Here is a 27,297-nt window from a genome sequence, read left to right as displayed (position 1 = left end):
CAAATTATCATAGAACAGCTTTATGAGCTTTATGATCCATTCTCAAAGACTTACTTTTAGTCATTATTTGGGTAGCACACATATTCTGAATGCCTTCAGCAGAATTCAAATTAGCCATTTTAATCTAGATTAATCTAGATTAATTCCAAGATTTAATCTAGATTAATCTAGATTAAAAAAATTAATCTATGCCCACCCCTAATATATATATATATATATATATATATATATATATATATATATATATATATATATATATATATATATATATATATATATATGCAAGAATACATTTATTAATGAGCATATTTAATTACATATTTACTCCTATGTAAATATACACCAGAATTAAATCATGCTAATTAATGAATCAAGTCATAATTAATATGTGCAATGTTGTGCCAGTTGATTAAATTACTAAATAGTGATGGCATATTAATTTGACACTTCAGTTTGGCTGAGATTCTGATGTTTGAAGTGCAAAAAGCAAATATTATAAATTGCCATGGAAAAACAACCCTTGAGACGTGACAACGATGCATATAACTAATTAATTAAAGAAAAACAACTAATCATATGATATATATGGCTAATGAACTAACTAATCATGCTGTATATATTAATGAAAGTCCCACAGGTCAAGCAAAAAGCTTTCTGTAGTCCATCTGGCACTTTAATAAGCAAAAAACACCACGTTTTACTAAAATAGACCAATGCATGTTGCGTTTTAAAACTAGAAATGCATGCAACAAGAAAGCAGGTGTTCCCAGTTTTCTTTGAGCGTCATACTAATGTGTTCTTCCGTGACAGCGGTTGAAATGAGACGAGAGGAACTGCTTCGCGCGAGCATGAAGTTGAGGCGTTCATTTCAGGGGCATCATGGGAGGCGATGTGTGCGCTTCCTCTGGGTCTGACCCCTCTGTTCTGGCAGTCTGGGATTTTTTTCGGCATGAATAATAAATAGCTCACAACCATGCAACGCTGGCTTGTTACATGTGAGCGCAGAACCTTTGGGAAGATCCAGATACGCCGCAGTTATGTCATCCATCCGATTCAGCGCTTTCATATTTAACGTAGATTACCGTTTCCTAGGAATTGCTGACATGCTGGTTGATGGACCACCGCTCGGATCTAATACACAGGGTGCGTCGTGCATTTATCATGGAAATGGATATGTCTGTAGACTCTAACTAACCCATAACCGCATTGCATTCATAGCCGTGTTGCATAGATAAACTGGATTTTCAGAGTCCGGCTGCACCGGGAATCGCTTTATCTGGAGCATTCCTCATGGGCTTATCGTCGTGTTCATAGTTGAGAAATTTTCAGACGGACAACCTTTTACCCAAAGCCTCTTTTTTGACACAAACAACCCAGCAGACAATGAAACCTCAGCACGCTTAACCTTTCCACAGATGCTGGAGATATTCTCAGCCAAACTCAGACTATATTCACATCCACAAAAGCCTTTATGTGCAAATAACGCAACAGAGGGTTTCCCATGAGCGGCATAGCAAATGAAACAATGAATATGGTGTAGAATACAAAATGTAGTGAAGGAAGCAATACAGATGGATTATTGAATCAATAGTGCACATAACTAAAACATTACTAGAGAGAGAAACGTACATGAAGATTTCATACAAAGATAATCGGCCTCACTGAGAGAATAAAAGCCATTTGCAGTGAAGAAAAGCAGCCGATACTCATTCGTTTTCCATAAGGGTTTGTAATTTGAGGCAATATTACTGACAGACTGTTCATGATATAATAAAGTTAAGCAGATTTCAATTTTGAGCAAATGAAGCACATGGTGTTGCGACTAGTGAAGATAAAGCAAATTGAGACAGAATGCAAACTGAACTTTTATATGAATTTAATACTTTTATTTGGCAAGGATGCATTAAATTGTTCAAAAGTGACAGTATAGACATTTATAATGTTACAATAGATTCTGTTTTAAATAAATGCACCAATGGATGCTCTACAGTAAATGGGTGCCGCCAGAATGAGGGCTGCTGATAAAAACATTACAACATTAGTGAAAAGTTGTGTTTGTAAGAAACAAATCCATCATTAAAATGTTTTAACTCAAAAATATCAGTCTATAATCCATAATATTGCAAACTGAGACCGAATGAACATTAAAAAAAAATGTGTAAACTATTGTAACATGCTATGATGTTTTTTGTTTAATGATATTAATACTTTTTTTTCAGCAAGGACGCATTAAATTGATCAGAAGTGACAGTAAAAAATTGTATAGCATTCAAATAAATGCTCTAATTTATTTGTCCAAGAATCCTGAAAAATAAAATGCATCATGGTTTAGCACATGTGACAATAATCAGAAATGTTTTTGAGCAGTAAATCAGCATATTAGAATAATTTCTGAAGGATCATGTGGCACATAAGACTGGATTAATTATGCTGAAAACTCAGCATTGCACCATAAAAATAAATTGCATTTTAGAATATATTCACATTGAAAATAATTATTTCAAATTGTAAAAATATTTCAAAATTGTACCTTTTTTTTGAGAAAAAAATACAGAAAAAAAACATCATTATTATTTTAATTCTGAATAACAAAATACAAAATACAAAAGCTCAAAAGAACAACATTTATTTGAAATAGAAATCTTTTGTAACATTGTAAATGTCTTTACTGTCTATTTAGATCAATTCAATGCAACATTGCTAAATAAAAGTATTCATTTAATTAAAAAAAAGTTTTGGGAAATAATTTACATACAATAAAATGCTGATTAAAAAGTTACATTTAAATTAAGCTTATTTATTTATTTATTTATTTATTATTTAATATTAAATAATAATAATAATAATAATAATAATAATAATAATAGTAAAGCTTAAATTTATATATATTATTTTCATTTTTGCTTAATTTAACTTAATGAGCTAAATTTTAATTTTATTGTTTTATTTATTTTTATTATTATTATTATTATTTTTTACCTCAGCCACTGGTTTCTATTTATCAAATAATCCTGAAAAATAAAATGCATCATGGTTTACTCAAAAATATGAAGTAGCATAACATCGGTAATAATGACATCGGTAATAATCAGTCATTTAAATTGTCAAAAATACTTCAAACAATTGTTAATTTTCCTGTAATTTTCATTAAAGAAGTGCATCTTAGGTCAGCATAAGAGACTTTTTCAAAGCATTTTCAAAAATCTTACCGACCCAAACTTTAGAATTTCTGTGTAATGTCAGTGTTGAAATCCTGAGATCCACTGAGATCCAGTTGTTCTTCTTCTGTTTTCGTTGTCTGTTTAAAATAGTTTGCAATGTAGCTTGTGTTTGGTTGGAATACAAGACAGCAAAGTATAACACTTGACTATTTTAATATTATCAAAACATACATCAATCTATCATTTCAGTGCTCCAGAGGAAAACAACGAACAAGTTTATTTAAAGAAGAAAAGCCCAAAAGGGAGCTCAAAATACAAATTTGGATCAAACTGTACACAGTGTTTTTAATAATGAGGGTCTTGGTGTTCAGGGCAAGAGATTTCAACATAATGAATAGATCTTCTTTCTGGACTCATAATAGCGTCTCTATTGTTCTTCTGTTTATTTAAAGGGATTTCTGTGGCGCTCATGTTAATATGCTCACAATACCCAACAAGTTTGCCAGTATGGTTGAAATTACTTGGTGTAAGTGATGCAAAGCTGCATTTTCAGCATAATTACTTCAGTCTTCAGCGTCACATGATCTTTCAGAAATCATGCTAGTATTCTGATTTGATGCTCAGGAAACATTCACTATGATTAGCAATTTTGAAAACACTTGTGCCGTTTCATATTGTGTGGAAATGCTAAAACAGCATGCTGGGAGAAGTTTTGTCTCTAAATTTATGCCCTTTAAAGCACTGCTTGCAACAAATCCATCACCTTTTCAAAACAATTACTGTTGGACACTTTTTTTTTTGTGCATGTAAACACGAAGATGGATTTTTTGACCTTTACGCCGCATTTTTGAAAAATATGTAGTTGTGAAACATCAGTTATTATCATATTAGCTGATCGAAAGACATTTTCTGCTAGACAGACAGGATCTAAATCTATTTAAATCTGCCTCAAAAAGTCCACTTCTGCGTCTATCAGTTAAATGAACTCACCCTCAGGTCATCCAAGATGTAGATGAGATTGTTTCTGATTTGTATCTGATTTGGAGAAATGTAGCATTAAATCACTTGCTCAGCAATGGATATGAAAATATGAGTTGATAATCCATAATATTTCTTTCTTTAGTAAAAAAAAAAGTCATCTGATATGTTTTTTTTTTTTTTCAAAAATCTGAAATATGCACAGATCAAGCACTGTTAACAAGCCAAAACAGCTCTAAACAAATATGTGGGTGGATTTTAATGTGAGAGGACAACAAGAGATGGACATTTTTACTGAAGGAAGTGTTATTATGGATTATGGACTATGTCCAGAAGTGATGGTTTAATCATAAAACGCCTTCATGATGGATTTGTTTTTTCAAACATGCAGCTTTTGGCTTTTCAAAATGTTAACTGATGGACTGGAGTGGACTTGTGGATTATTGTTTATATCAGCCGTTAGGACTCTTATTCTGACGGCACCCATTCACTGCAGAAGATCCATTGGTGAGCAAGTGATGAAATGCTACAAAAAACTCTTAATTTTAGGTTGAAAAACTCATTTAAAGTGTTTTGATTAACAATGTTGAAAGCTGTACAGGGAAACCAGATAATTTAGTCAACACTTCAACATTCCCAACAAAGCAGTTGTTTTCTCTTCTCACATGGGTAACTGCTAATGTTTTGCTAGCGAAAGTGGCTATAATTAAAATGTTCAGCTAAATGTTAAGGCACTGATAAATGAGCAGCCACAGTTTATTTTAATATATAAGTTGACTTAACGTTTTTTGTTTTGTTTTTTTGTTTTTTTGAGTTGACTGATCTTAAAATTTCAAGGCAGCAAGGTTAAGGCTTTGCACTGATAAATGAGCAGCCACAGTTTATTTTAATATATACTGTAAAAAATAAAGTTTGTTGAATCAACTTAAAATAATTTGTTACCCTGCTGCCTTAAACTTTTAAGTTCAGTCAACTCAAATAAGATTAGCTAACTTGAAATGTTAAGTTGTATTAAGTGACAACTTAGATATTTGAGTTGACTTAACAAAAAATGGTTTGTTACACTTAAAAGCTGGGTTTGTTAAACTTCGATATTTGAGTTGACTAAACAGAAAAGTTAGTTTGTTAAACTTAAAAGCTGGGTTGTTACCCAGCTGCCTTAATTTTAAGTTGAATCAACTCAAATATCTAAGTTTTCATTTAGTACAACTTAACATTTATAGTTGACTAAACGTTTTTTTTTTTTTTTTAGTTGACTGATCTTAAAATTTCAAGGCAGCAAGGTTAAGGCTTTGCACTGATAAATGAGCAGCCACAGTTTATTTTAATATATACTGTAAAAAATAAAGTTTGTTGAATCAACTTAAAATAATTTGTTACCCTGCTGCCTTAAACTTTTAAGTTCAGTCAACTCAAATAAGATTAGCTAACTTGAAATGTTAAGTTGTATTAAGTGACAAGTTAGATATTTGAGTTGACTAAACAAAAAATATTTTGTTACACTTAAAAGCTGGGTTTGTTAAACTTCGATATTTGAGTTGACTAAACAGAAAAGTTAGTTTGTTAAACTTAAAAGCTGGGTTGTTACCCAGCTGCCTTAATTTTAAGTTGAATCAACTCAAATATCTAAGTTTTCATTTAGTACAACTTAACATTTATAGTTGACTAAACGTTTTTTTTTTTTTTTTTTTTTTAGTTGACTGATCTTAAAATTTCAAGGCAGCAAAGTTAAGGCTTTGCACTGATAAATGAGCAGCCACAGTTTATTTTAATATATACTGTAAAAAATAAAGTTTGTTGAGTCAACTTAAAATAATTTGTTACCCTGCTGCCTTAAACTTTTAAGTTCAGTCAACTCAAATAAGATTAGCTAACTTGAAATGTTAAGTTGTATTAAGTGACAACTTAGATATTTGAGTTGACTTAACAAAAAATGGTTTGTTACACTTAAAAGCTGGGTTTGTTAAACTTCGATATTTGAGTTGACTAAACAGAAAAGTTAGTTTGTTAAACTTAAAAGCTGGGTTGTTACCCAGCTGCCTTAATTTTAAGTTGAATCAACTCAAATATCTAAGTTTTCATTTAGTACAACTTAACATTTATAGTTGACTAAACGTTTTTTTTGTTTTTTTTAGTTGACTGATCTTAATGTTTCAAGGCAGCAAAGTTAAGGCTTTGCACTGATAAATGAGCAGCCACAGTTTATTTTAATATATACTGTAAAAAATAAAGTTTGTTGAATCAACTTAAAATAATTTGTTACCCTGCTGCCTTAAACTTTTAAGTTCAGTCAACTCAAATAAGATTAGCTAACTTGAAATGTTAAGTTGTATTAAGTGACAAGTTAGATATTTGAGTTGACTAAACAAAAAATATTTTGTTACACTTAAAAGCTGGGTTTGTTAAACTTCGATATTTGAGTTGACTAAACAAAAAAGTTAGTTTGTTAAACTTAAAAGCTGGGTTTGTTACCCAGCTGCCTTAATTTTAAGTTGAATCAACTCAAATATCTAAGTTTTCATTTAGTACAACTTAACATTTAAAGTTGACTAAACGTTTTTTTGAGTTGACTGATCTTAAAATTTTATTTTATTTTATTTTAACCCCAGTCACGACAAATATGACACTTTTCACTAAATTGATGGACTGGAGAGTTGTGGATTATTGTGATGTATTAATCAGCAGTTTGGACTCTCATTCTGACGGCACCCATTCACTCCAGAAGATCCATTGGTAAGCAAGTGCTGTAATGCTACATTTCTCCAAATCTGTTTTGATAAAGAAACAAACTTTTAATTTTTGGGCAAAACTTCTTTGAAGTGTTGTGATCAACACATCGAAAGCTGTAAAGGGAAACCAGATAATTTAGTCAACACTTTGACGTTCCCAACAAAGCAGTTGTTTTCTCTTCTCACATGCGTAACTGCTACTGTTTTGCTATCGAAAGTGGCTGTAATTAAAATGTTCAGCTAAACGTTAAGGCTCTGCGCTGATATATGAGCGTCCGCAGTGACAGGCACTAAAAAGAAAGAGGCTACATCACTCGCAGCTCATCCTGTTGGGGTTGGCTTTCAGCTCTTGGCAGGGAACATCGAGAAGACGGGCTGTAAAAAGCGCTGAATTAATGTGGAGGGTCGGCCTTAGCGGTGTCACTCGGTTCACTGGCGCTTTCATGAGAAAGCAGATGACTAGACAGTGCAATGTGAGGACTGTCTCATCTGGATACATGCATGTGTTTATAGAGGGGTTTTGACATTCTGATGGCAAGTTCTGCTCTTAATCGGGATGTCCAGTGGCTTCTGTCCTCGTTTCAGGAGTTTGTTCATCAAAATCGAGAAGAATGCCAAAAACAAAACACATTTGCTGTGGAATTTTTATTTCCTAATACACCAGAAACTAAAAGAAATTGAGAACAGTCATGTTGACATATATATATAGATAGATAGATAGATAGATAGATAGATAGATAGATAGATAGATAGATAGATAGATAGATAGATAGATAGATAGATAGTAAATGTTATTGATTTGTTTGTTTGTTAATTTATTTATTGGCAGAAGTCACTCCACTAAGGCTGCATTTTTTTTTTTTTAGAAAAAAATACAGTAAAAACATCAATGTTGTGAAATATTATTATAATTCTGAATAACTGTTTTCTATTTTGATATATTTTAAAATGTAATTTATTCCTTTGATGCAAAGCTGAATTTTCAGCAGCCATTACCGTGAAATGGTTACACTTTTTCAGGATTGTTTGTTGAAAATATTGAACATTTATTTGAAATAAAAAATATTTAAAAAAAAAATTATAAATGTTTTTACTGTCACTTTAGATCAATTCAATGCACCTTTGCTGAATAAAAGTATTCATTAATTTTAAAAGAAATAGTTTTGATAAGTATTTTACATTCATCAAAATACTGATAAAAAACTAAACAAAATGTAAGTTAAATTAAGTTTATTTATTTATTTATTTTAGTATTTTGCTGACTACGTTTCTATTTCTGTATTTAAAACCATAAAAAACATGTTAATTAAATGAAAAACATGTTAACTGAAATATAATTTTAATTTTTGCTTAATTTAACTTGAAGAGCTACAATTATTACAGCTAAAATTGAAACTTTAAAACTATTTAGACATGAAATAAAAACTAATTTAAAAAATGACAAAAAATACAGAAATGCAAGAAAATTAACTAAAATAAAACATCAAATTAAAAACGAATTTAAAATATTAAACAAATTATAGTATTTTAATTTATTTCCTGTATTTATTTTATTTTATTTTACCTCAGTCACTGGTTGTGACATATTTGAAAATTTAACCATTCACAAAGCTTGCTTGCTTATTTTATTAATTAATTTATTATTTTATGTATTTATTTGTTGCATATGATATTACAAAGAATATTAATTAGGCAATATGTAAGTCAGGTAAAGCTGTTTTTGTGCAGTATTGAATTGTCAATTTATCATTGTCAGTAAATTAAACTACATGTTTATAACAAGCCAGTTGCTTTTCTTGCACGAGTAGTTAATGCATATTAAAGCAAAAAAAAAAAATTATGTATATGAATGTATATAAAAAAAATGTTTTTAGTATTTTTTTATGCAAATATAATAATAAAAAAAACAGTTGGTGTGGAAATAATGTTTAGCCAAACTCAGACATTGCTAGTAAGTTTCACAGTTAATTACAAAGATACAGCAGCACTGAATCAATGTGAAATTTCGAAGTACAAGTCCAATATACGTAATAATTTTTATTTGCAACTTCGAAAAAATATTTTTTATTACAGTGCAGATTTCATGTAGTCTTCATGTAGAGTAAGAAATCTATTCACTAGACAAAACCAGTACTAAAATCCAGTTTAAATGATTTTAGATGGCATTTATCATGTCGCACCGCAGGACGTGTCAAGCATTTCATGTCAAAACCCACATGCGAGCGGACTCAGTTGGAGTCCAATTGATTTCTAATGAGCAAATCTCACAACTCAGGTTTTTAATCAGTCGAATATCATCTCGGACGAAATGCCACTCGCATGCTGTTTGTGTACAGAACGCCAGGGGACGTGTTCCTGACTGTGCATAACACAAACAGTGAAACCTCATGCAGCGTAATCCCCGTCCAATTAGCCAAATCCACTCCACACGTCTAATCTATAGCAGCGTGAGATGCCGCATTAACACGACGCCGCTCCTTCCCATTGGGAGGAAGGAGTGCGAGAACAAGTAGTCCTAATGAGAAGCTCTGACCTATACGAGGCTCAGATCTTCACACGGCTCGACCCACTAACTCTGTTCTGAGGGGTCATGGTGGGCCCCCGATCTTCACAAGGAATGCTTCAGGGGACGTGACTCGCCAGCCATTTGATCAGATGCTAAGAAGGGTCACCAAAGCTGGCCCCACATGAAGCGGCGAGGGTGCATTTGGTATGCGGAGCCGAGAGAGAGCGGCTTGCTTGACTGGTTCAACTGGCATTTGACATCACTTCCAAGATCTTGGGCTTCGGGGAAGGGTGAGCTGTAGACACAAGAGACGTGGCTGTAAACTTGGTTTTCTCTGTTACAGAAGTCGGCAGTGCCTGAACTGCTGGAAATGCTTAGTTAAGGTCAGCTTGTGAAATACTGTTCGCAAACCATTTTACTCGTGCCATGTGATGTAAGTTCAAGTGAAAACATTAAATGAGAAGAATAGGATTTCATTTGAATGTTTTGTTACATTGTAAATCTCATTTACGGTCACTTTTTGATGCATTTAAAGAATCAATTACAAAATCGAGGTTGAGGTCAAAAGTTTTCATCCCCCTTTCAGAATCTGGAAAATGTTAATTGTTTTACCAAAATAAGATTGATTTGGTTTTCCAGCAGTTTTGTGTATTTGAACTCTTTCCAACAATGACTGTATGATTTTGAGATCCATCTTTTCACACTGAGGACAACTGAGGGACTCATATGCAACTATTACAGAAGGTTCAAACGCTCACTGATGCTCCAGAAGAAAACATGTTGCATTGAGAGCTTGGGGGGTGTGAAAACTTTTGAACAGAATGCAGATGTGTAAATTTTGTTTATTTTGCCTAAATATCATTTTTTTTTTTTTTTTCATTTAGTACTGCCTGTCAGAGGCTAGTTAGATAGTTAGAAGTTTCTGAGAAGACAGAATAAGTTTACCCTGATCTTCAAATTCTTAAAGGATTAGCTCACTTTCATAACAACAATGCACAGATAATGTACTTACCCCCTTGTCATCCAAGATGTTCATGTCTTTCTTTCCTCTGTCGTGAAGGATTTCTCTCTATATAATGGATAAGGATGACGCCCTGAAGTTTGAACTTCCGAAATGCAGTTTATATGCAGCTTCAAAAGGCTCTAAACTATCCCAGTCGAGGAGGAAGGGTATTTTTGAAACAAATTGACAATTTATATACTTTTTAACCTCAAATGCTCATCTTGTCTCATCTCTGCCATTGCATGCGAAGTCTGTGTGAATCGGGTAAATACAGTTAGGGTATGTCAAAAAACTCCAATCTCGTTTTCTTCCCTATCTTCAAAATCGCCTTAGATCGCTGCAAAAGTACCAACATAGTGTTTACAAAGTGAACATACAAAGAAACTCAAACGCCCTTTACAAAAAAAAGGTAAAAACAGCATTGTAGGACGATTTTGACATTGAAGACATAGACGAGATGGGAGTTTTTAGACATCCCCTAACTGCATTGACCCGGATTCTACTGACCACACATTCACTGCGCAGAGATGAGACAAGACGAGCATTTGAGGTTAAAAAGTATATAAATTGTCAATTTGTTTCAAAAATAACCGATCGTTTCGCTAGATAAGACCCTTCCTCCTCGTCTGGGATCGTTTAGAGCCTTTTGAAGCTGCATTTAAACTGCATTTCGGAAGTTCAAACTTCGGGGCACCATCCATATCCATTATAAAGAGAGAAATCCTGAAATGTTTTCCTCAAAAAAACATAATTTCTTTACGACTGAGGAAAGAAAGACATGAACATCTTGGATGACAAGGGGGTGAGTACATTATCTGTACATTGTATGAAAGTGAACTAATCCTTTAATGCATCGTGTTTCCTTCTGGAGCATCAGTGAGCGTTTGATCCTTTTGTAATAGTTGCATTTGAGTCCCTCTTTTTTTTTTAAATAACCACCCCTTAACATCATAATGCAAAATAAATATTAAACCTTACTCTATATAATTAGATTAATGCTTTAAAAAATACAGAAATCATAATTTTCCAGTATTTTAGGGCATATTTATAGCATTCAAGACATATTTTTATTAAAGTTTTATTTAAAGGATATTTATTTATTTATTTATTTATTTATTCATTCATTCATTTTAAACATGTTCACCAATGATTTTGAAACTAAATTCATAATTTTAAATAATAAATCATTTTCATTTTCATTGAATTTAAATAATAATTTCAAAAGTGTGTATTAGCATGCCACAGAAAAAGAGAAAATATACAAACTTTTCCAAGTGACAATGGATAATATATGGGTAAAAATGTAGGATGGAATGTAATTTTAATCTTTTGTTACATTATAAATGTATTTATGGTAACTTTTGATGCATTTAAAGAATCCATACAGAATTAAAAAAAAAATTTAAAAAAGAAAGAAAAAAAAGAAAAGGTTACATTTAGATTTTTCCATTAAGTACAAAATATGTAAAGCCCCATAAAGCATTGATGTGCCTAGGTTTTTATAATGAGCGATTTTTTTTAAATTAGTTTTTAATCTTTATTTTATTTTATTTTGCATTAAACCATCATGAAATACTGTACTTATGATGTGTTTCCAAGGTAAAATGTAAATTAAATTAGTTAAAATATAGGGTGATACATAATTTTGCTGTCTGTATTGCCAAAAATAATTTTCTTAATCAGTATTTTTGCCTGTTTTTTTAATAACCATACCTTATAGCAAGACACATTTTAAAGCTTACTCAATATAATTAGATTATTGCTTTAAAAAAAAAGAAAGGAAAAGCAATTTTCCAGTATTTTAAGGCATGCACAGCAAGGATGTTTAGATATTTTTACATTTATTTTTTATTTAATAATTGTGCACAAATAACAAGCAGAACTTGTTTTATGAAACTAAATTGTGTTGACATTAAATAAAAATTAAATAATGTGCCTTTGCATGCCACAGCAAAAGAGAAAATATAAAATCATAGCGACTCTCAGTGACAATGGCAATAACATCAGAAAATATCTTGTGCATTTTATTGCACTGAAATCATCTGAACAAGCCTTCGACATAGCAATCATTTCGAAAGGCTCTTTTGTTTGCTATGATTATTGCATGCCCTTTGCAGTCTTCTCCATAATGAATTTTGCTGTTATTCTAGTCATGCAGTCTTTAACGTATCATTACATAGGCATGGGCCTCATAGCATAGGGAAAGAAAAACTCAGCTGGGAATAAAATCATTATAAATTGGGGACAGGTCATCTCCTAAACTTTCTAATAGAGGGCAGTTGCAGGGGAATTTTGAAGGTTGGAAGTCGCATGTGGACCTGGCCAGCAATGATGGGTCCTGCTTGTATTCCCCAGTGAGCCGGAGAACTATCAGGTCTAAATGGTGCCGAGCACATTTAGTACCACAATGATGGATTGTACCCACGAAACATTTCCTCCTATTTTAAGTGAAAAGGAGTCCAGAGGCTAAACTCCACCGGTATGCTGTTACAGGCACATTTATATCCATTTGATAGAAAACGGACAGTTCTGACCCACTGTTCCTATGACATATGTTCAAAAACATTAAATAGCAAACCTGTACTGTTTGAGTTGGAGACCCATGATGTTATTTTATTTTATTTTATTTTATACAAATGCAATAAACCACTGGAGGCCAAACAGTAGAGTTTTTGCCATGCAGCTTACACAGATTAAGACATTCTGCCTTGTTTACCATGGTAATATATACACACTCACTCACACACACACACACACACACACACACATATATATATATATATATATATATATAGAGAGAGAGAGAGAGAGAGAGAGAGAGAGAGAATTAGATGCTGTTGAATGCTGTTTTCACGATCCACAGTTGTTTTAGTATTCTATATATTTATTAAACATTGCTGTATATAATCACTTTTTTCTAATTTATTTCTAATTCTATTTTATTTTTATACCAATGCAATAAACCACTTTTTTTGCCATGGGTTTCATAAATTTAATAAACATTGCTGCTGTATTTTATTATTTTATTTTATTTTATTTTATTTTATTTTATTATTTTTTTATTTTTTTGCCATTGGTTTCATAAATTTAATAAACATTGCTGCTGTATTTAATCACATTATTTTATTTTATTTTATTTTATTTTAATTCATTTTATTTTATTTTTATACCAATGCAATAAACCGATTTTTTTTTTCTTTTTTTGGCATGGGTTTCATAAATTTATTAAACATTGATGTATTATTTTATTTTATTTTACAAATGTTATAAACCGCTGGAGGCCAAACAGTTTTTTTTTTTTTTTTTTTTTTTTGCCATGGGTTTGTATATATATTTTATAAACATTGCTGTATTCAATCACATTGGTTTATTTCATTTATAGAATAACCCACTGAATTCCAGGGTTTTTTTATGCCTGGGCTTTGACCATGCAGCTTCTATATGTAAATTCATTAATTCATTTATTTTTGTTAGTAAAATCTTTTGCAAACTAAATACTTTGAAAAAAAGTTCTAGCTTCCTCTTCCAAACCAGCAAGTTTTGCTTTAGCAAAGAACAGACTTGTAGCTGAATTAATTAGACTACATTACAAGAAAAATAAATCAATTTATGGCTTTTTCCTCCGCTCTGCCTAGATTCTGCAACACTTTGGAGTGTTTTTGAACTGCAGCAATAATTACAGCGACACTTTCACAGAAAATAAGGATGCTTTTCCACAGATAACACAATGCCTGTTGTTGTCTGAAATGAGACGCCTGTTACAGAAATGTTTCCTAAATGAGTGCTGAAAATGAATAATACACTTTTTGACTTCAAATCAATTTACTAGTCGTTTCAAACCTACTTGATTTTTTCCACATAAGAAATAAAAGCAAACAGGTTTGGAATGGCATGTGGGTGACTGAAAGATATTTTAAAAATATTAAAAAAAAAAAAAAAAATTTTAAGCATTTGTTTTGCTTTTCCGTGCATGTGGAACAGACAGTTCTGACCCTCTGTTCCTATGACATATGTTTAAAAACATAAAATAGCAAACCTGCACCCTGCGAAGTCACCCAAAGAACCCAAAATGATTTTTAATTAAAGATCTTATACAGATGCAATAAACCACACACACACACACACACACATATATATATATATATATATATATATATATATATATATATATATATATACAGAAAGAGGGAGAGTAATATAATTATTTATTTTTATATATTTTATTGATATATTTTTCTATATATTTAATAAACATTGTTGTATTTGATTACTAAACATTGTTGTATTTGATCACATTATTTTATTTTATAGCAATGCACAACTGCTAGAGGCCAAACAATAGTTTTTATTTTATTTTATTTTAATTATTTTATTTTATTTTATTTTATTTTATTTTATTTTATTTTATTTTATTATTTTATTTTATTTTATTTTATTTTATTTTATACAATAAACCACTGCTTGGCAAACAGTGTTTTTTCCCATGGGTTTATAGATTTTTTTTTTTCTTTTTTTTTTTTTTTTTGCTGTTGAAATATAAAATTATACGCACAAAATAGCACCATTGTTAATTTTTCACCATCCACAATTTTGTATTGTTAAAAATGATAAATAAATTTAATAAACATTGCTGCAATCACAATTTTATTTTATTTTATTTTATTTTATTTTATTTTATTTTATTTTATTTTATTTTATTTTATTTTATTTTATTTTATTTTATTTTATTTTATTTTATTTTATTTTATTTTATTTTATTTTATTTTATACAAATGCAATAAACCGCTGGAGGCCAAACAGTAGGTTTATTATTATTATTATATATTTTTTTATTTATTTTTTTTGCCATGGGTTTCTATATTGCTTTTAACATTGCTGTATTTAATCAAATTATTTAATTTAATTTTATAATTAAATTTTTTATATACCAGTGCAATAATATGCTGGAGGTCAAACATTAGTTTTTTTGTTGTTGTTGTTGTTGTTGTTGTTGTTGTTTGTTTGTTTTTGCCATTGCTTTCTACATGTTTAATAATCATTGCTGTATTTAATCACATTTATTTTATTGTATTTTATTTTTTTATTTTTTTATTTTTTTGCTATGGGTTTTGGCCATGCAGCTTCTATATATAAATTAATTAATACATTTATTTTAGTTGCTAAAATCTTTTGCAAACCAAACACTTTGAAAAAAACTTAATACTCACCCAAGTCGTTCCAAACCTACTTGATTTTTTCCACATAAAAATCACATAAGAAAAAAAAACAAATGGATTTGGAATGACATGTGGGTGACTAAAAGATGACAATATTTTTAAGCATTCGTTTGAACCTCTCTAATGCTTTATAGCCCAGAACACCACGTCATCGGGGAGCCACAGATTTGCCGGTAACCCACGTGTGAAGCCGTGGCACATGTAGGGAATGATGGCCAGCGTTTGGACTCGGCCGTCTGGCTGCTGTCGAGCTCGGGCGCGCGTTGAGCAATGAGGCCCAAGCGAATAACAGCTCTGCCCTTAACTCATCCCTTCTGGCAGGCCTGTGTGCTAATGATCTGTGTGGCCGAACGGTTAGACGATCCGCAGCCTGTCCCAGCGCGCAACGCTTGCCCAATATACAGCCACTCACTTACCGCTAACATAAGGCTTCTCTTAATACACAGCATGTATTTTAATACACCTTTGAAACATGAGTTGGTTTATTTATTTATATGCACGCTCTTGGCACGCTCTCTACTGTCTGGGGAGTCTTTCTATATCGTTCTCTTGCTTTCTCTCTCTCAGAGGTGTAGCAGCATCTAGCGGTCTTGCTGGAAAGAAATGTCTACGTGAATGAAATGCATTTTTCTCACCTTTGGCTTTGTGGTGTTTATGCAGCGTCTTGCAAAATAGCAGTTGCTGAATAGTGCTTTATCTCAAATCTGTTGTACAAATCAAAATGCTTTGATTTTGTTCTGGGCATGTGCAAAGAAGAAAACTAGTGCTGTGCAACGATTAATCGCGATTAATCGCATCCAAAATAAATAAGATGTCCACGTCAAAAGAAATGTACAAAAGTGATTTTATGTCCATAAAGCACATCAAATGTAAGTAAAGTGTCTACTTTTGAGATTTCAAATGTTTTTGGAGAGTAAAATGTCCAAATTTGGTTGAAATAATGTTACATTGTCATTCAGTGTAACACAAAATTTGTGAACATGCTTAATCTGACTTGTACATATTAAAATATATAAATGAAAAAGAGAGCATATAAATTTTAATGTGTTTTAAATGAGTAAAAAGTTCTTACTGACAAATGTGCAAAACCTAGGATAGTGGCACATTTTGAAAACTAATTAGTATTTGGGGTGAAAGTAATTTTTAATATATCATAATATGATAAAATGATTTTTGTTGTAAATATGCCTGACAATGACATTTTAGTGGGTGTCTTCTGTAAATTATTGAAAGATTTATGATATTCATTTTTTGCTCAGAAAACCAAAAACCAAAAGGCAATTCAATTAAACAGAAAACTTTTTCTTATTTTTGAAAACAATTTAAAGCAGTATTACACTTGTTGTTTTTATGCTTAAACCCTTTTTCGTCTTTGACACATATATGGATACACACATACAGTATATATTTAAAAAATATTTACATGTATATATTTTTATTGATATAATATTTATAACTATATTTAATATATAAACTACATTTTTTATTAAATATATACATGCATGTGTGTATATTTATATATATATATACATAATAAATATATACAGTACACACATATATTGTGATTAATCACGATTAATCGTTATCCAGCACTACAAAAAAACAATAGATATATAGTTGCATGTATTCACAAAGTTTTCTTGTAAACTGAACATAATGCATAAATTGAAACTGGGTGAATGCAATGTAAAAGTATGCAAAAATTTATTCAAGCACAGTTGCAAAATTATGTACGTTTTTTTTTTTTTTTTTTTTTTTTACCAAAATAGTATTTATTTTTATTTATTTTTTATTACAAAATATTTGTAATGTAAACAATGTACATTTTTCTATCATTTTTTATTGTTTATTTTGTATTTTATGTTTTAAAAAAAATGAGTAATTTTGTAATACAAAATAGTATTTGTTTTTATTACAAAATATTTGTAATTATTGATGTAAAATCACAAATGATTTGCAAACAGTATTCATTTTTTACAAAATGGTATTTATTTTTTATTACAAAATATTTAAATTATATTATATATGATATTTCAATTATATAAATATATATTTTTCTGTTTCATCACTTTATTTTTATTTTTTTTACAAAATAGTATTTTTTTAGTGTGTGTTTTATGTAAAATCACAAATTATTTGAAAAGCAGCATTAATTTTTCATTTTTTGTCTTTATCATTATTACTTTTATTACATATTATGTTTTATTATTATTGTACAAACCGTAATTTGTAAGAAGAATTTTTATTTTTTTTTTGTCACTTTTAGTTGCAAAATTCCAAACATTGCAAAAAAGACTTGCATAAGTTGGAGTCAAGTTGATGTCAATTATTAAATATTATTTTTTTATTGTTTTATTTGTATTTTATTTTACAATGTTTTTGTACAAAATATTTGTATTTGTTTCTGTAAAATTTAAAATTGCGTTAATTTTTCTTATTTAATTTTTATATATTCTAATTCATTTTTACTACTTAATTTTCTTTTATTCCTTTGTTTTAGTTCCCATAGCTAATATTTAGTAGAAAGAAAGTGTGTTTATTTGTTGCACAAGGATCATCTAATCCCACATGTACCGAATAGCAAAAGCATCACATCTCAGCCACTTTTTCTGTAGGTTTGGCTGTTGTGTGTTTATCTCGACACCTCCTAGAGCATCCATGCTAAGGTGTTAATATCAGCATCCAGCCTAACAGCTTATGAATGCTAACCAAACGCGCGGTGTGAAACCGCTCCAGATCTCTGCAGCCCGTGTTCGCAGATTAGCACTTCAAAAAGGGCAAAGCGGTCTCCAACTCTGACACGCCGTCAATGCGCATTCTTTAATGTCATGCCTCTGGCTGTTGCTGTTGACTCCGCAGATAACCCCGGCATCATTTAGCGCAGCTTATTTCGGCAGAACGTGACATCCGCCACCTTTTAATCCCATTATATCATTATTATATGTCTGAAACCTAATATACTCGCATGATGACACATACAGGATATGTACAGGTTTCCTGAGCCAACAAGAATTAATGTCACTTTGCACGAGGTATTTATGATATGTATACAGGTCTAATATTAGAAAATAACTCAAAAAACAACCCCACGTCAAGGATCAAAGCTGCATTCAACGTAATGCAAACACACAGCAGGAAATTCCTCACTGTAATGGAGTAAAACCCTTTCCTTGGCCAGTATTTTGATCATATTTTCCAGTAAAAAAAACTTTCTGAGCATTGGTACATGTTCAAATGAACCTTATGCAACAAAATATTAGTTATGGGAACCACAGCAGAGTCAAAAACAGAGGAATGAAACAAATTGACAGAATGGATGCTTCTCTCAAATCAGTAATAATGAATCATATTTTGTAGTATATAAAAAAAAGACTATTTAACTATTTTGTAAAAAAAAAAAAAATTCTTATAAATTTCAGTTTTTATAGTAATAATTAAACATATTTTGAAATAAAAAAGGAAAAAAATGAAAAACTAACAAAAAACAGCAGAAAAAATAATTTGTGATTTTACAGTAATTAAAAATATTTTGTAATAAAAAATACTATTAAAAAAATGAAAAATGTAAATAAATAAATAAAATAACCCTGTACTTTTCACAAATCATTTGTGATTTTACATCAATAATTACAAATATTTTGTCATTAAAAAAAATACTGTTGCTTCTTCTTATAAATCTTTTATGATTATACAGTAATTATTAACATTTTTGTAATAAATAATAATAATAATAATAATAATAATAATAATAATAACAACTATTTTGTAAAAAATACAAAATAGTTCAAATCAATAATTAATGTAATGTAAAAAAAAGAAATAGAAATGGCAGAAAAATTTAAACTAAAAAAATATTTTACATTTTACATTAAAAACGAATGCCACCTATGACAAATCATTTTGGATTTTACAGTAATTAAAAATATTTTCTAATAAAAACACCATTTTGTAAAATATCACAAATAATGTGTGATTTTACATCAATAAGTACAAATATTTTGTCATGAAAATAAATAAAATCAATACTTTTTTGTAAAAATAAAATGCTTCTTATAAATCCTTTGATTATACAGTAATAATTAACATTTGTTGTAATAAAAAAGAGTAATAACAATAACAACTTCCCATTTTTTAAATTAAGGAATTAGAAACGAATGCCACCTCTGACAAATAATTTGTGATTTTACTTTAATTACAAATATTTTGTAATATAAATGAATAAATACTATCATTATTTTCATAATTAATTTATGATTATACAGTAATAATATTTTTTGTAATAATAATACAAAATATTTTGTAAAAAAAGAAAGAAATAAAAATGACAGAAAAATTAAAACAAATCATTTTCAATTTTATGAAATTTTTATGCTGCTGCTCAAAAATCATATGCGATTTTAAGATAATTAAAAGTATAAAAGTATTTTGTAATAAAAACACACTGACAAATGATTTGTGATTTTACAAATAATAATAAAAACTATTTACTAAAAAAAGAAATAAAAAGTGACAACATAAAAAATATAACAAAAATGAGCACATCATTTTTATGAAGTGCAAAAAGGCATTAAGACTAATCATTTTAGCGCTTTACGTAGATTGTTGATAAAAAAACATCACAATAATCAACAAGTAATCCACACCCAGTCCATCCATTAACATGATTTGTGTGGCATATACAGTATCTTGCATCAGATCAGTCAAAACTGAACCCTGAACTGATAAGCATCAATCTGTTTGCTTTCTGGAGTGCAGTGCACTTCATTAATGAAATCAATCAGACACGTCTGAAGCTCTGGGCTCAGATCTGGTGATGTACCAGAAGGCAAGATTTTATCGATGGCTCTGTAATGTCTCAGCACGAGCTAATTTTCTCTCGCAACAAAAGCCAGTAAGAGTATAATGCAGATAAATAATAGAGTACACCTTTGGTTGAGTGAAGCCCGTCTGGGGCCATTTTACTTTGACTTGGAAAGCACACTCACACAAAGCAGAATATACAAGTGTATTATCTACTAAAACCCTTGATAGGAATCTTTTAAAGAAATCTGTTCAACTTTGATAGACATCTCTATACAGAATAGATGAGGTTAGCGGTTCTTTTCTGTGATAAACTTGTGCCACGATGGTATGTGTGGCAATTTTATTGTATTTTTTTTGTATTATTTTGTATTATCATTTAGTCTCTTCATTAAGTCATATGATTTGAAGAACTATTTATGTCTTCAGCACAAAAAACTGCAAAGTGAGTTATGAAATAAACTGCATTATTCAATTGATTTAATACAAGCAAGAGGCTTTGTATACAGCAGATCAGTAAATAATAAGTTGAGTAACTTAGTTTTTGATACAATATCGCCTGTTATGCCTGTAGCATGTTTCCTTCTTGAACGATTCAGCATTCTTTTTATTTGATTGAACTAGCGATTCAGTGACTCACTCTTAAAGACAGTCATTTGTTTTGATCCCAAGTGAATCTATGCTCACGAATGCTTCAGTTTGTTGGTTAAGCAAATGGTTCAGTCTCTCAGCTGCTTTGTTCTTTAATGGATTAGTGTTTTGAATGAATCTATTAGATGAATGTTTCAATGACTCACTTGTAAAAAGATGTTTTATCCTTGTTTGTGAATGCTTCAGTTTATAGGTTAAGCTAATCCTTCATACTCTCACATGCTTTGTTCCTGAATGAATCAGTGTTTTGAATGAATCAAGTGAATGAACAATTCAGTGAGTCACTCATAATGATAGCCAGTTGTTTTATTCCTGTGAGTCTGTTTTTGTGGATGCTTTAGTTCATCAGTTAAGCGAGTACTTCACTCAGACTCTCACATGCTCTGTTCCTGAATGAATCAGTGTTTTGAATGAATCAAGTGAATGAACAATTCAGTGAGTCACTCATAATGATAGCCAGTTGTTTTATTCCTGTGAGTCTGTTTTTGTGGATGCTTTAGTTCATCGGTTAAGCGAGTACTTCACTCAGACTCTCACATGCTCTGTTCCTGAATGAATCAGTGTTTTGAATGAATCAAGTGAATGAACAATTCAGTGAGTCACTCATAACAAAAAACATTTGTTTTATCCCTGTGAGTTCATTCATAAATGCTTTAGTTCATAGGTTAAGTAAATGTTTCAGTCAGATTCTCAGCTGCTTTGTTCCTGAATAAATTAGTGATGTGAATGAATCCATCTAATGACCGATTCAATGATTCACTCATAAAGACAGCCAGTTGTTTTATTCCGGTGAGTCTGTTTGTGAATGCTTCAGTTCAGTTCAGTTGTAAATGCTGTCTCAAGTGCTTTGTTCCTGAATGAATCAGTGTTTTGAATGAATCTGTTAAATTACCTTTTCAGTGAGCCACTCATAATGGTTTGAGTGTTTATTCTTTTATCTCAGTTAATCAGTGAAGTGCATGCTTCAATCAGACACTCACATGATTCATTCATAAATGAATCAGTAACTTAAATGAATCTGTTAAATTACCTTTACAGTGAGTCACTCTTAATGGTTTGCGTTTTTGTCTTTTATCTCATTGATTCAGTGTTTGTGAATGCTTCAGTTCATCAGTTTAGTAAATGATTCAGTCAGAAACTCACATGCTTTGTTCCTGAATGAATCAGTGTTTTGAAAGAATCAGTTAAATGAACAATTCAGTAAGTCACTCATAACAATCGCCCTGTTTTTATCCTTGTGTATCAGTGTTTGTGTATGCTTAAATTCCTTGGTTAAGTGAGCGCTTTAGTCAGACACTCACATGCTTTGTTCTCAAATGATCAATTGAATCAGTCAAAAGAACGATTCAATGAGTTACTCATAAAGGCAGCCAGTTGTTTTGTTTCTCTACAATAAATTAACAAGTTTTGAACAAATCAGTTTAGTGAATGCTTCAGTCAGTCACTCAATTGTTTTATTCTGTAATGAATCGATGTTTTAAATAAATTGGTTGAGTGAATTACTCGACTTTTTCGCTGGAGAAATCAGGAGCAACAGTTTGAAGTTAAATATGTCTTAATGATGGATTTGTTTCTTACAAACACACAGCTTTTCACTTCACAAGATGTTAATTAACCGTCTTTGTTAACTCACCTGTTTTGTTCCATAATGAATCAATGTTTTAAACAAATTGGTTGGGTGAATAATTCAATTATAGGCTTAAAAAAAGGCAGTAATTTTGTTAATGTTTTTGAGCGAATCAGTTGTATGAATTAGTCACTGATTTACTCAAATACACTCACTTGTCGCCACCTACTGGTGCAACGATGTAGAAAGAATCAATGAAAAGACTCCGAAGTGATGCAACTAACTGTTGTAGAATTATAATTTGTTGGCTGTTGAAATCGTTATCCCACTTTTAAGTAATGGTAATAGTGATCCTTGCCTTAACAAGCACTGCTAGCCAATAAATAGTAGACAAATTGTGCATTCTGTCTACAGAATTGAAGAACAGCAACCGTTTAATAAGGCCTGTTATGAGTAAAACAGACAACCAGTGACGCGTCTAACAATGGAATAGACATTTACAGGCAATTTTTACAGATAAATCTTGGCATAATGCCTGCAAACAAGTCCAATTTATAAACCTCTCACTGCGCCATGGTGGGTTGAGAAGAGATTCCAGCGATCCCGTTCAGTCACTTTCAGAAAATCCATCCTTCTGGTTGGTACAGAAAATACCAGAACAGCTTAGTGGAGGATTAGACTTGCACCTGGTCCCCAATGAATTATCTAACAGTGTTAAAACTGAAAAAGTGAACTGTGCGGCGAGCCAGAATGAGATTTTCATGCAAATTATTGGCCTCATCTTCCTCCTCCTTTATAATAATCCCGACTCAATCCATCCCTCAGTTCGAAATGTGCCTAAATCTTCATTCTCTCAGAGTATTTTATTGGCTTGGCGTATGCTAAACTGACTCTCTGTGCATAATTCCAGGTGATCGACATTAAGGAGAAGCTGAAGGAGTCAAAGAAATTCTGGTCGTCGCTGCCAGACAGCATCTGTGCAGAGGACGAAGTGACTGACCCAGATGAGGAGCAGTGCTGGAACAGTCACACGAAGGGAAGGTACGACGGTCACCTTCAGACACAGATTCCCTTGAGTCGCATTGCAAATTGTTGTGTTTCAATGACACCTTCCGTGGTAATTGTTTTAGCGATAATAGGTCATAGGAAAATACAAAACACGCTGTTGGCATAATACAAGGTTGCTGTCTTTCCAAAAAGATTATCAACTGGTGGTAAATAATTTTTTGTTTTATTTTAAGGCATAAACTAATTGCATGGTGTTTGGATTTATAATGTTCAATACATTAAAAATAAATACATTTAAATAAATACATTTTGACTAATTTCTGAAAATTAAGCTTTGCATCACAAAAAAATAAATTTTGAAATAAAAGCTATTTTAAATTGTAATAATATTTTACAATATTAGATTGTTCAATTTTAACTATAATTTGTTATGTTAACCTTCATCACAGTTACCTTTCCAATTTTATTTTAGGCAGAAACTAGTTAAGTAACAAGTATTTAACTAACTATTGAACATAACTAGTATAAAAACTAGTACTGAAATTACTTTAGACTATAATTTCTGAAAATTCAGCTTTGCATCACAGGAATAAATTACATTTTAAATATATTCAACCAGAGAACAGCTATTTTAAATTCAAATAATATTTCAAATTATTACTGTTTTTACTGTATTTTTGATTAAATAAATGCAGCCTTGGTGAGAAAAAAAAAAATGTTGGAATGGTTGTGAACATTAATATGTGAAGTTGAGATGCTGCATCCATAAACAACTAAACCACTTTTGTGTTTAACAACAGCTTTTTAATAAGTCCTTCTTAGTTTTAACTTGTCTGGAACAAGTATATTAACAAGCTATCAATGCAAAACACATTTGTTTATTGCGATTAATTATTTTTAAAACATTGCGGAAGACTTCAGGTGCAGTGAAAAGCCCAAAAGACAGCGGTTTGCATGATAGAGTTTCTTAAACAGTACTGAAGACACAGATATGGAATAAAAAAGCACTAAAAGGTTTTGAATGGATTGACAGGCCTGTGGTTTTACAGTAGCTCATTTCTTCAGTTCATTTCGGTTCTCAGGAACACGCCATGATGTCTGTCACTCCGTCTGCCCGACTTTTACAATAAGCCAGGCAGCTTGGCAGAAAACACGCCTGCTTTTCAGTCCTCCACAAGTGATAATATCAGCAGATGGTGCAATATAAGATGTGTTTCATTTTCTTTCCAAGTAGCCTCATCATGTAAATGACCCGTACTGTGTGAAAAGGTTTTTTTTTAGAGTACCTAAAAGACAAATTAACGCAAATGATAAGACTTGGTGGAGCTGAAATACATGTGATTTAATTTTTTTTTATATATATTTGTCAGATCTGGTCTCCATGGAGTACAACCATCTAATTATTGGCTAATTACTGCTTAAAAACCACATGGATTGCATTTGAATGGGAGCACATTTGCGATGGCGCAACCTGGGAGCATTCAACAAGTTTCATTTATTTTTCCACAAAGCACCACCTGAAATATTAATTAGGCACAAACAATTACCTCTTTCTAAAGCGCTTATTAGGCGATTAGATCTCAATAGAGTTCGTTGCATGCATAATGCCGCAACATGTGTTTATACTGACTCACAGGCTTCGGATAAAGAGGCTGAAATTCAGCAAAGGCAAACATGATATATGCAAATAATTCAGTGTGAATCACAGGCTCTACAGACGTCAGTGTGTAGACCATTCAGAAGGATAATTGTGACTATAATTTCTTATTTTAGAATTTGGATTTATAGTGCTCAAACCAAAAAAAAATTTAAATTTAAATAAATTCATATTTATATATATATATATATATATATATATATATATATATATATATATATATATATATATATATATATATATATATATATATATTACTGTATTTTATTTATTTATTTATTTTTACATTTTTAGTTAAAAAATAGTTTATACTTTTTTATATTGTTTTTTTAGATATTATTTACTAGACAGTGTTTACATTTGTAATTTTCAAAAAAAGAGTATGTATATATATATTTTTATATATTTGATATTATTTATTTTATATTATAAATTTATTTAATTTTGAGTATATTTCTCGTTTTAATAATCATAACAGTTACGTTTGTGTTTATTTATTTTTTCATATATTTTTTCCCAGAAACTAGTTTCAAGATGTTTAGATCTAGAATGTTCAATAAAATAATATATATATATATATATATATATAAAAAATTTTTTTTCATTTTTATTTATTTTTTTTATTTTTTTTAACAAAATGTTTTTACTTTGCATACTTATTTATTCCACTTCATATTTTGTTGTGCCTTTTTAAATCTACTTGAATATAATCTGCTAAATGTATTTATTTTATAATTTTTTTATTTTATTTTATTTTATTATTTCCAGGAATTTAAAATAAATAAATATTTTGTTCTTGTCTTGTCCTTGCCAAGCAGTTATTAATTAAAATGTAATAATAAAGAATAAAAAAAAAAAAAAAAACTTATCAGAACTGTTTTATAATACATGTTAACTCAAGCATTTCTGATTACCTTAACTAAAACCTTAACAGATGAATTAGCTTCCTTGCAAACACAACATTTCTTGCAAGAAATGCAGATCTAATAATGTTTGCACCTTTTCCACCAAGGTGATTTTAACACTATAGGTGAAAGTGCAGCTTGCAGCCTAGCATTATTCTTGTGTTCTACAGTGCAGGGCCGACACAAAAAAAAAAAATGCTGACTTTTAATGCATGTAGTGCAAGTGAATATTGCAAATGAAGTCATTCTGCACACAATGTAGAGCTGCAGGGCTTGTTAATGTGAATGTGAGAGGTGCTGATCCTGCTAAAGTCACTCCTGATGGGGTCACGCTCGAGTCAACAACAACACTTCATCATGCGACCACCACAAATGCACCGAAAAATTAAGCTTTTATGATAATCGTCTGGAGAAGATGCATTTTGAGGCACATCAGTTGGGCATGCATTTGCATAAATTACGATTTTTGTTTAATTTATTAGGTTTTTGCACATAAATGCATTTGCTTTTTAAGATTTGTCATCAAATATTGATTATATCAAATCACAGATTCAAAAAAAGTGAATCATTGATGTGTATGTTGAACCCCGACTGTAAGAGATTGCGAATGAAATATTCCCATCAAATGTTTGCTTGTTGATTTCCAGATATTTCCCTGAAGTTGTGAAAGACGGCCTCACGAACCAGCTCAATAACCCGGAGGTGGAAGTGGACATTACGAGACCGGACACCTTCATCAGACAGCAGATCATGACCCTGCGAGTGATGACCAACAAGCTGAAAAACGCCTACAACGGCAAAGACGTCTACTTCCAAGACTCCAGTGAGTCACTTCATGTGAATATCTGTCTGCATCAGTAAAGATAATGCATCTTGATGTGCAAAAAAAGGACTACATTTTTTAAAAACATCAATAAAAACTTCATATACACTTATACCATCATATACAGTTTTCTCACAAAATAAGAAAAAGCATGCATATTTGTATGTTCCAGCTTTAATGCACTTGTAAAAAACTAACAAAAACAAAAGTCAAGATTTTCTGGTTTACTGACAAAATTGTTTGATTTACTGTCTGAAAAGAGAACGGACAAATATGTTCAAATAATAATAATA

General features: G+C 30.8%; 1 protein-coding gene across 1 annotated transcript in view; it reads left to right on the top strand.

Moving 5' to 3' along the window:
* The window catches only part of gpc6a (glypican 6a), a 35,606-nt gene that overhangs the window by 6,452 nt on the left and 1,857 nt on the right, over positions 1-27,297 (top strand). The window contains exons 2-3 of the mRNA XM_073842693.1: positions 23,522-23,652; positions 26,829-27,004. Coding sequence (XP_073698794.1) covers positions 23,522-23,652; positions 26,829-27,004 — 307 coding nt within the window. The remainder of the gene's footprint in view (positions 1-23,521; positions 23,653-26,828; positions 27,005-27,297) is intronic.

Source organism: Garra rufa, chromosome 6 (assembly GCF_049309525.1).
Source record: "Garra rufa chromosome 6, GarRuf1.0, whole genome shotgun sequence".
Lineage (NCBI taxonomy): Eukaryota > Metazoa > Chordata > Actinopteri > Cypriniformes > Cyprinidae > Garra > Garra rufa.
This window is presented reverse-complemented; position numbering and strand designations above follow the sequence as displayed.